General features: G+C 48.3%; 1 protein-coding gene across 1 annotated transcript; it reads right to left on the reverse strand.

Moving 5' to 3' along the window:
* Nucleotides 1–7369: 7369 nt before the first annotated feature.
* Nucleotides 7370–9929, reverse strand: EI90DRAFT_3129846 (uncharacterized protein; the record flags this gene model as incomplete). Its single annotated transcript, XM_039064248.1, has 9 exons — nucleotides 7370–7505; nucleotides 7554–7678; nucleotides 7728–7881; nucleotides 7928–8060; nucleotides 8107–8125; nucleotides 8582–8654; nucleotides 8702–8724; nucleotides 8773–8850; nucleotides 8895–9929. 9 exons carry the CDS (start codon nucleotides 9927–9929, stop codon nucleotides 7370–7372), a joined length of 1776 nt encoding a protein of 591 aa, XP_038911530.1.
* Nucleotides 9930–12059: the final 2130 nt, after the last annotated feature.

The following is a 12059-nucleotide window of genomic DNA, read 5'->3' on the forward strand; positions in this document are numbered from 1 at the left end:
AAGTGAAGGAAACTGAGAAATGCTTCTTGGGACTCCTGAGCATTGCAAAACTCATGGAGGAGTACAATTCCCTGGAGAACAAGGGGAAAATCTCCTGGGAAAGTCTAGGCAAAGCTGCCTATATAAAGTCCCAGTTCAAACCACTCAGGACTCCTGAGGAACGTGCCACAAGAACTGCGGAATGGGAAGCGAAAGCTTCCAAATACCGGGAAAGAGATGCAAGTCTCTGCACTGGACAACCAGGCCAATGACCACCCTTCCCCACAGGAAGAACGGTAGACCTACCATACTCTACACCTGAGCCAAGTAGCTCAGGAACACAACAACCCGCTCCCACCCACTTCGTCGAGCCCACAGCTCGACAATGTAGCCCAGGCTACGTCATCGCACCCGATGCAGCAATCAGATGTCCAGATGAACAACCTGGAGGAAAACCCTCCTCTGGGGCAATAACTCTACCCGTGAGGAAAGGGAAAGTGACACGGTAATACGCCATTGAGGTGCCCGTGAAAACACCTTCCCCAACTCGAGGCCCCGCACACAATATTGTATGTGAGGAACCACAAGTAACAATTGCGGAAATCTCTACTTCATCAAAAAAAAACCCACATCCACCACCGCTCATGTGTAAACACCATTTACACACGAACCCTCATGGAACAAGTGAGGAACACCAAAGACATACAACCTTTGGGTCAAAATTCATTTTCGACAAACTCCATTACTTTCCTCTCTGCAATACCCATGTATCGCCATTCACTTCAAAGTGATGGCCCACACTCACTTATTCCCTACAACCTGTTTTTTCCTCTCCCTTTCACCGACATGTACAAATCACCCACTTTAAAGTGGTGTAATAAAAACACTCATCGATAATTTCAAACTCAATGTAACTCAATTCTTAAATTTCATTCTCTTCATCATTAACATTGTATGTGTCGCAAATGCAATGCAAGGGGGGAGGATGTCAGGGTAATAGCCCTGAACCCCGAGCCACATGTAATTAAGATACTCACATGGGTAAGGGGTAACCTCCAGGTAACTGCTTACATACTACCGTAAAATACACACCATTGTATCACTTATGGCTCTGTGTGCTGAGCTACCCACTGAGACCTCACAGTTTTCTACCACGTAATACAGCCCAAACCATCTCAGCACTCCTTTATTTCCTTGTTGATTATCTAGGAAATTCTTATATACTAATACTATAGTAATTCTTTGTTTAATATTTGCTATAAATTCCCCTGAGAATTCCGTCTTGTTGATGCTAAGCTTGAAGTATTTTTGCTAATTTCCTTTCTTCCATTTTATTGTATGTAGTTGTAATAATTCATAAAAGTTCGTAAAAATTCGTTAAAATTCAGGTTCTTCTATTTTCTCATATCTACTTGTCGTATGGGGTTTTGTGATTTATCTGGCATATTTCCATAATGGGTTTCCATAGTGTGACCGTTATTTCTCCTACAGCATGCTGGATCCAGTGAACACTGTGAAGGAGCAGAACCCATAGCTGAATAATGGTGCTTGGATAGATATGCTGGCTCAAGTGTGCGTGGCAAAGAAACAGCTGGCAGGTTCGACTGTATAGCCAGGAGCTTGAACGACAATTCAGCTGTGCGATCCATATGGCACATCAACCTGACTGCATGCGTCACTGTTACGGATACGGAGTCTCCAATGACCATATCCGTTGCATAGTCAAAGACTTCTCTCTATCGCTCCCCCTCTTTCTCCCTTTCATCCTCTATCCCGATACCCTACCCTCCTTACTCGTTCTACCCCTCCCCCCCCTTGTGCAAAGCTTTCCCCATTGGGATTTTGGTGCTGGCCGAGGTTACTTGTGTTTTGCAGGATTTCCTGCAACCTTACCATTTGTAGATAGTCACACATCTTGTACGGAAACCACCGAAGGCGGTTCCCGCTAACTAACAACTGCTCTACAACTGTCTTGTGTGTCGTCATCTGTAACAACCCTTCCTGTGACTCAACTGAACCCATGTGACTGTACAACTCACAACATGTCTTATAAGTCTGGTTATGTCGAGTCCTCTAACAGCCCTCGCCATGAGAACTCAAGGTCGCGAGTCAAAGACTCTCGACATGTGTATCATCCTATGGAATCTGTACCCTACGGGACCTCATCACTCCGCTCTCCCCCAGTGCTCGACATACGACGTCACATCACGATCATGGAGATCGTGAATACTCTGAGGCCACTTTCCCATGATGCCGGCACGTTCGCTATGCGAACGCCAAGTAGCTGCCCATCCACCATCTGTTCCCTCCTTCGTCAGTCATCATGTTCCCCCGCCAACGGTACATTCCCTTTGGGAACGCCAAGTCACCGCAGGCCCTGTTAGTCAATCCTCATTGCATGCTCATGATATCAACCTGCTACCGGTACATTCGCACTGCGAACGCCAAGTACCCAATGGCAGTTATATGAAGTTCTCACCCACCTCACGAGTCGCAACCTCGCACACGGTACACTCCATTGAGGAGCACCAAGTACCCATGGCTGACCCATCCGTCCTGACATCTCTGACTACCTACCATCAATACCTTAATAGCTCACTACATCACCAATCATGATCGATGGGAATTCGATCGTCCACTCCCATGCAAGACTGGGATCACTCATCGATTACATATCCCATTATGGTACAGACTAGATACGACCTTCGTTATCCCACTATAAGAACGGATTGAGGAATGGGGATTTCCCCCCATTCCCGTAACAAATATATTGAAAAGAGGGGGTGGTGACCATCGAGGGAGGTGGAGGTGATTGTGGAATACAGGAGCTCCAAGGTTAGTGAAGGAGTGAAGGTAGTCCAGAAGGATCAGAGGTAGTGGAAGATGATGGCCATGGATGGATATGACACCTTGCATCCACCTTGATCCGAAAATGGTATCCCCATGTCAGGGCACACCCGCCTGACCCGGCCCCAGCTGACCCGGTTCCCTGCTACCCACTCCTTCCCTACTTCCTCTTCCCTTTTCTCTTCCTCTCTCTCTCCCTCCTTTCTCTTTTCTTTCTTTCCTTACTTATTACATGGACAACTTCCCTCCTATCAGTGTACCATTGGCCCGGCTGCAGTACGACACGCCCAAACCCGCTGGGCAGCCTCCCACACACTGGGTGCTCCTGGGATCTCTTGTGGAGATACCCGGATGGATGTGGCTGTGTGCGCAGATGACATGGCCTTAACTACATGTATATAAACACAGCCTAAGTGGGAACTGAGAAGCAACCTTCTTCTCACACTTCCCACTTTAGCCTAAGTGGCCAGGGACCCTTGTCTGCTTCAGGCCCATTGTTACGCATGCCTGCACTACACCCTACTGGGCCCTCAGCCCCAGGCGATATACCTGGATGCTCTTGACCCCGGGTCGGTCCCTGACAGCAGAAGAAGGTTTCAACCTCATTTCCCCCCATCACCCCTGCCATGGTGATGCAAGAACAGTATGACAACTTGCTGGCCCGGTTCCAGGAACTACAGGCCATTGTGATAGCCCAAGCCCAGGGCCAGCCTGCACATGCGCCCAGACCACCCAAGGTCGCCCCCACCCCCTTCTGGGGAGTCAGCGAGGACCTCGACCACTTCAGGGCCAAATGCGGGATCTATCTCTACGTCTGCACAGCTGAATTCCCCAGCACCCTCTCCCAAGTCCTCTTCATGCTTTCCTACATGAAGGGAGGGACTGCAGGAGCGTGGGCGACACAACGCACCATGGCACTACTGACAACAGGCTCTCCCACACCCACCATGGACGAGTTCAATGCGGAACTCGATGCCATGTTCCACGACCTGAACCGGGTGGCCACAGCCCAGCAGAGGTTGGCTACCATCTGACAGGGGAGTGATCCCATGGACAAGCTCATCCAGGAGTTTGAGATATTGGGGCCCACTTCGCAGCTGGGCGATGTAGGGCTAGTCAACCGCTTTGAGCAGGCAATCAACTCCCGGCTCCATGAGAGCATCTACCAGCTCTGCCCTATGCCCACCACCTGGTCCAAATGGAAGCGTGAGGCCACCCTCCTTGACAGCCAGTGGCAGCGCTTCCAGAGGACGCAGCTGTGCATGCCCTCACCCAAACCCCCTCCCCCACTAGTCCCACCCACGACTCCCATAACCCACCCCAGACCAGAGATGAACCCGCACCCAGAGGCCTGCCAGACCCAATGCTTGCACCCAGAAGACCTCCAAACATTGATGAAGAGGCTGAGGGGCCAAGTGACGAAAGGATCAGAAGCAAGAGGGAAGGGGCTAGGCATGGACCAAAGAGGGCGCCCAGAGACCCAGCAGCCCATGAGGGATAGCTCACGCAGATGCCATGACACACGCAAGTCGCTACCAGCACCGAAACTCCACCGAGTCATTGCAAAGAAAAAGAGGAAGGGAGCACCTCCAGCCCGCAAGGACGAGAAAACCGCAGAGATGACTCCAGAGGTAGCAGTATCCCCACCTGCTATCTACGTCCTCTCCAGACACTCTCTGAGATCCCTCAACCTTGCTGTGAAGCTGACCACCCTGACCACCCTGGCCTCTGTATCCGTGTCAGCACTTGACTTGGGAGCCACCAGGAACTTTGTAAGCCCTGAGTTCGTCTGAAAGCACAGGCTCGAGACCACCCCACTCCCCCAGCCCATCCCCATCTGCAACGTCGATGGAACCCCAAACGAGAATCGGGCCATAACCAAGGAACTAGAGGCCCTCTTGATGTTTGGATGCCATACAGAGTGGGCCCGCTTCGCAGTTGCGAACCTCGGGCGACAGTCCCTCATCATAGGGCACTCGTGGCTGCTGCACCACAACCCGGAAGTGGACTGGGTATGGCAAAAGGTCGTCATGTCCCATTGCCCATCCTCCTGCCGGCCACCACAAGCACGAAGTGACCAAGACCCCATGCTAGAGCCTGGAGATGGGATCTATGCCACGATCATCCCCCCAGAATGGGGACACGAGCTGAGAGCGACCACCACACCCTCCCAGCAGATGGCCCAAGAAGCCCATGACCCGGAGGCGGAGCCCATACCATTCAAAGCATTGGTGCCAGAGCAGTACCAGGATTTCTGGGACGTGTTCTCCAAAGAGGCCTTCGATCAACTGCCTCCCTGGAAACCCTGGGACCACGCCATCAACCTAGTGCCAGATGCCAAGCTCCCTAGGGGAAGACCTTCCTGCTCTCACAGCTGGAGCAGAAAGAGCTGGACGAGTTTCTGCAAGAGAACCTACAGAACGGGTGCATCCAACTGTCCAAGTCCCCAATGGGAGCCCCAGTCTTCTTTGTTAAGAAGAAGGACGGGTCACTATGCCTGGTTCAGGACTACCGGAAGCTGAATGAGATCACAGTAAAGAACTCATACCCACTGAAGGAGCGGAGCTGGATCACCTTATGTAACCAGTTTCCTATGTCCAATAACGATGTTAGAGTTTGTGCTGATTTGCGTACTGACCGTGTTTTGGTTGCCAAATATATAATTGTTTGCTGTCTAAACAACAATAAACACCCCCAACGATCTCACCTGACGTATAGATCGTCTATGGATAAAATTCTATATTGACTTTACTATGATTTCTAGTCAATACCACACCTAGATATACCACTTTTCAGTAGGATGTGATTTTCCTGATAATTTACTGAAGGAAAACTACTAATAAAATAATTCCGCAACAAATGTTACTCAATACAGGAGTGACCAAACTGCTCTTTCTATCGCTTAGAGTGCGTGCTAGTTATCTAGCAGGTTCAGGATCGCTCACTTTTCTCCTGTGGTGTGATAACCAAGTATTGCTGAGAGATTATTCAATTAAGAAGTCCCTCCACTAAATTCTCACTAATTCTCACTATGACACTTTTGTTCAGCTGTGTCTAACTGACCCTAACTCACGCTTAGAGTGACGTGTTAGTTTTATATTAGCTAACAACTAATATTTGCTTTTATCTTTTGGAGCAAACAAACCAACCACTGGTGAGGAGAATTAAACTTTTATTTCTACCTGAGGTTTGAGAGGGGGCAGAAGCGGCGGCGTTTTATGCTTTTCAGAGGCCTCTCTACTCCCACGCCTCGCACTAGTTACATGTGCTACATTTGTATTATAGATAGTTCTAGAATGATATAGGGGCTTGGGCTGTGTAAGCTTAATAATGGACTTAGGACATGACTCAGCAATAAGTAATTCATTTCTTTGTCTTTTGGGCAGATTTTAGCGGGGTCTTGTAGCGCTAAAGCTATGCTTTACACCGCTTTAATTACGAACGGTTATCTTTAGAAATGACTCGGCTATAAAGGAACTTTCTAGACTGTTCTCTAATTGACCCTTTTTGTGAAGCCGCATCATTACTAATGTTCTAGAGCTTTCCCAATGAATTAACTGATCCGCAGACTTCTGAATCACTTTGTGCTTATGATCCGAGATCCATATCATCAATCATTCCTTTGTTCCGATTTATTTGAGCTTAAAATCAAAAAGTTTTGATGAATCATGGGAAAATATACAAGATCCGGTTTTTTAGCATTTTCTCCTCTTCTGATGCGATCAAAAACTGTCCGCCCGCGCCGGGAATACTATATCATATGGTATTCGGTCCGCCAGACTTCCGGGCGCCAATATATTTCCCTTGAGTCACATTACTTTTTATAAGAATTAGCAAATAAATATATATGAATTATAAGGTGTTTCGCCGTTTGAGCGATATCTCCGTCAGTTTTGAAGCTTTTAGAATGAAACAAAACCGTGGATAAAGTTTGGAAACAGTCCTTTTAGATGGTAAAGAGATTACAGTCAAATGTTTACTGGTTCCCGAGATACTCTCATTTCTTTCCCAATGTTCCTTCTTATTCTGCCATCTATGTGCTATTTTCTTGTTGTAGGGATATATTCTTTGAATATTACACCTATGCCAGGTTCTAGGCATGCTTGTAGTAGATTAAATCTCACCCCACTGGGTGGTTGAGCCCCCACTCCTACCCTTCCTGTAGTACCCTACTGGGTCCTACAACCCTTCCTCCCTCTTTGGGAGGGAGAGGTGACTCAGGCAGCCCCAGGATGCCTGGCCACGTACCCACGGTCACTCACTACCTGCCTGTCCCAACAAATCCCGCTACCAGTACGCTCCCCTGAGCGCCAAGTAACCGATAGTCAACCACTGGGCTACTCCCTCAAGGAGTGCCAACTACCCACGCCGACTGTTAGGTGGCTCTCTCAAGGAGCCCCCACTATACCCGCTGCCGGTATGCTCCTTGGAGTGCCAAGTCACTGTTAGCAGACCACCACACCTGCTGCCAGTACGCTCCTCAGAGTGCCAAGTTACCGTTAGCCTGCCCGGCCTCAGATCTCCTCCTGCTCTCCCTCAATGGTTATGCAGCCACCTCCGTCCATGAGCAGAATGGCTCAGGTTGGGTTCCCCAGAACCCATTCCTGTAACATCCAGGGCTCACAGAAAGATCGCTGGAAATGGTTGCATAGGCATAAATTTGCCCAGGTGGGAAGACACTAAGGAGGAATTGAAAGGGATATCTTAGAAAAGAATGCAGTACTTACACTGTTTGACCTGCAGAAAGAATGAATGAAGTAAATCGATGAGGAGGTTGATATAGATACTCATAACCAAGGGGGCAGGATACATCCTTGTCATCCAACACATCGTTGAAGTCAACTATAACTTTCTGGTCCTCATTGATAGTTGGGATGAAAAAAAACAGTGTGGCCACTGACACAGCAAATGCTGATGCTGATACTGTTGGGATTCTGATGTGGTGGGTGCACAGACCCAGCCGAGGAGATCATTGGTCCTTGCCACTCCTTGACTTTGATGGGACATTCTTCCAGGGAATAGTCTGCTAACCCAACCTCATGGGTGTTGAGGAGCCTACATAAGGTAAGTTCTGGGTAAGCTTTTCTGGTTGGATACTCACTTCTCAACAGGTTGATAATGACTTCCAACCCCCAGGGCATGCTCAATGATCAATGGCTGGGAGGTCTCCCACTGGCACATCTCATGTGCTGCATGCCTCATAACAACCTCTGATTGCTGATCCTCATCAGAATCTGAACAACATGTCAGCCCAGAAAAGGGACAAAGAGATTGACTTACCTAAACAAAGAGCCACTTGCTGAAAGTGTCAGGGGACGTCTCACAGGTCCCCATGACCCCCCCCCCAATGGCCCACAACCTAAAGGGACACAGCCCTGTCCAGGGCACACTCCTGTGGGTAAGAAGGTGAAATAGAACAAGAGGCAAGTAATGTACAACTTGCCTGCTGTGGGTAAGAAGGTGAGAAGGAAGCTAACTTCTCACCTTCCCACAGTGGCCCAATATAATCGAAAACTTCCAGAGATATCCGGAAGTCACATGAGGCCCGAGACCTGGGGCCTGGGGCATCCTGCCACATGGAGCGTCCGGCACAGGGTGCATGCAGGGGGTGCAATGGCCAGGTGTGCATGTGGATGCAGGTGCAGGTGCAGGTGCAGGTGCAGGTGTGGGCTAGGTCAGGGTGTGTGCCCTGACAAAAGTCCACCAACCCAAAAAGCATTGAAACATCAAAATCAATAGGCTCCAATCGGCCTACAAATAGGACAGGATTGCCATAATCCAGAAATTCCTGGAATGCTCCTGGGTTGAACAGGAATGGGTTTCCATGACTGTGGGAGCAAAGGTTTGAGAATCATGCTGCATGGATTCGACATACCCAATGAAAGAATTGTATGATGCCTGTAATGCAGCATTAGCAGTCAATGCGAAAAGGAGATGGACACTCACTGAATCCTTATAGTGGGGGAACTGGAACGCTATAGGAGCATCCTCTCCAGTGACATGCAGTTGGACATTGTAAACAAGCTACTGATCCCATAAGCTTCATCCAACCCTATATAAGCACTTACCTTGGATCCTGCTGATGGCTCTGGAGAGAGCTTTTCATAGTCTACCAGCAACATATTCACCTCACCGACATCCAGCCAAGAGTCAATGGCATCTTCAGTGAGGAAAAACTGGGCTGTTTCCTCCTTGGTCACCTTGATCTGTTGTATATGTGGCCTACTAATGCGTTTCCGTTTCCATGGTACATGATATGACCTGTCACTTTTGTGCTTTTTACTGCTGGGCTTCTTAGAAGACTCAGGCTGACCATCTGTAGGCACAGGCTGAGCTTTTGTGGGTTCAGGCATTGTCTGGATTGCCATAGACACCTTGGATGGACTTCCATATTGGCCACTCTGAGCAGTGTGAAAGGTCTCCTGGGTACTGAAGGTAACAGCAACAGATTTGGAATGGGTGATTGGCATGGTAGGACTGGAGCAGTTGACAGTGTTGGACTGAACAGTGGGCATGTAAGAGCGTTCTTGGACAGGTGGAATAGAATGAGACCGTTCTTGAATGGATGTAGAATGGTCGGACTCAATGACTGGTGTGGAACGTTCTTGGATAGGTGGAATAGAACGAGACCATTCTTGAATGGGTGTAGAATGGTTGGACTTGACAACTGGTGTGGAATGTTCTTGGACAGGTGGAATAGAATGAGACCGTTTTTGAATGGATGTAGAATGGTTGGACTCAATGACTGGTGTGGAACGTTCTTGGATGGGTGGAATAGAACAAGACCGTTCTTGAATGGGTAGAGAGTGGTCAACCTTGGACTGAACAGCAGATGTGGAATTCAGAAGTGTCTGACATATCATCGTCAAGAGGAGGAATTTGAATGATTGAAGGAATACATGGTGAAACCCAAACCCATGAGGCCTGGAAGGCATCAAAGTCATGCTGGGTGATGCGCCCTGATTCGGAAATGGACAGCACAGAATGGAGAAGAGCATTTTCGAGAACCTTTGGGGGCCATTCATCTGCAGGAAACCCCCACTGAGAACAGCATACGACATCAACATGTTCATTGTAGGGAGAGTTGTTGGGTTTGTAAGCATGGTGTCAAGCAGCAAAACAAGAGGGGACACCAAAACAGAGATGACAAAGGGGCTGATGTGGGAGTAACTAGACAAATCTTTAGAACCCAACCAATACACAAGAAGAATTAGCTTACCCTTGGGTGCTCAGACAATAATTTGTATCCTGTAAACATCATCAAGTTGATCACAGGCAACCCATGGAATAACACTCACAAGGAACTTTAACATACCCACTTCTCTCATCTCCCTCACAGTGGCAGCACAGTAGTAAATATTGCTGAGCAGTGTCATATCCATCCCTGGTGTCAGAGACCAGATTCGAGACGAGGGAGAGTCTCCGTGACGGAGGGCTTTGGCCTCAGCGACTTCTGCCAAGAGCGCTGTGCCTAGTGACACGTCCGTGCCCCAACTTACTGACTGGCAATCAGAACCGAAGGGGGGGTAACTCTAGTTGATTTTATTACTGGGGTGTAACCTATGTACAAGTGGGATATATATACATAATTCTGTGATATCATGACTCAACGTGATTCTGTGTCATAGTACCTGATTGCTTGTGGTCCATCTTTGAAACCCACAAATGTATGCTTGATTGCCTTGGGGTCGAGTTTTGACTTCGAGCATGTTTTGTCAAGTACATATACGTCACAGCCAAAGGGGCGGAGATGGGAAATATTTGGTTTCTTGTTGAACATGGCCTCATATGGTGTTTTTCCAGTGAGAGCAGTCGTCATTGCATGATTCCTGATATAGGCTGCATGGCTAACTACTTCTGCCCACAGACTTTTTGGCAGGTGTGCATCGATCAGCATTGCATGCATCAACTCCACCAGTGTTCCATTTGGGCATTCCGCTACTCCATGTTGTTGTGGTGAGTATGGCACTGAGGTTTGCCGTTCCATACCTCTCTCTGTAGTACCTCAGGTTAGGACCCCTGGGGCAGTCTGAGATAGACTTTAGCCTTGATACAATAAGTAGAAAGGATAAAGTCAACCTCAAAGTCACATGACTATATATAGAGTGAAGATTGAAAGAAAAGAGACACCTCAAACTACAACACTCTCATCTAGCCATCCCTTCAGCTCGTTCCCCATGAATTCTCCTCCTGCATCAAACCGGAATGCTTTTACAGTCCATCCCAGCTGTGTGGACAACCATTCAGCATACTCCTTCACCTTCCAGGCTACATCCGATTTGGCACATATGAATTTAATGGTGACATAACACAAGTAGTCGTTGATAAGGGCCACATAGTATAAGCTTCTACTGATGCTTTCTACCCTAGCAGGGCCCCATAAATCAGAGTGTGTAAGGGTTCCGGGTTCATTTGCTTGGGTGGCCCCATACTTTGGGTAGGGTGTCCTAGCCAACTTGGCCTCGATGCACGCTTTGCATTGGAAATCCGCATTACTTTCCGGATCAACACTTATCCCATCCACCAAGTTCTTTCTCAGCATCTCGCATAGTCTGAATACAGATGCATGACCAAAACGTCAGTGGAGTTCCTGCCAAGATATTGGTGGGGGTTGGGATGCCATGTTCGCCGTTTCACCTGGTATGATTGCTTTGGCATCCATGAGGTAGACTTGTCAGACCCATTTCCCAACTGCCTTCAGACTACCATCTCTATGTTTAATGGTGACTCTGCCATTCCCAAAGTCTATGGAACCCCCTTGTGAGTCAATTTGACCCACAGCCAACAGACAGTTGAGTGCATTGGGTGCATAGATGATGTCTTGGAGAATTATGGTGTGTGTCTTTCCATTGACTAGTGTCTGTAATTTGACAGTTCCTCAACCTAGTGCCTGACCAACCATCCCTTCACCAAAGCCCTTAATGCTCGAAACCTCTGGTTTGAATTCCTCAAACATGTCCCATTTCATTGCAATGTGGGAGGAGCAGCCTGAATCTGCAAGCCAGTCCTCCTTTGCAAAGAGCAGGTCAAAGCATGGGATCCTCAGTTGCCATGCTACATCTTCCTCATACAGAACGTTATTCCAAACCTATGTGAATGGGGGAGACTCAGTGATGGAACACATCAGCAAAATGCGCACATACCGAAATACGCTCAACACTCTCGGCTCACCCATTCCCAATGAAATGTTTACCATCCTAGTCTCAGCCTCACTTCCGGATTCATGGGATTCT

This window comes from Cantharellus anzutake (genome assembly GCF_015039405.1).
Source record: "Cantharellus anzutake strain C23 chromosome Unknown EI90scaffold_61, whole genome shotgun sequence".
NCBI classification, from domain to species: domain Eukaryota; kingdom Fungi; phylum Basidiomycota; class Agaricomycetes; order Cantharellales; family Hydnaceae; genus Cantharellus; species Cantharellus anzutake.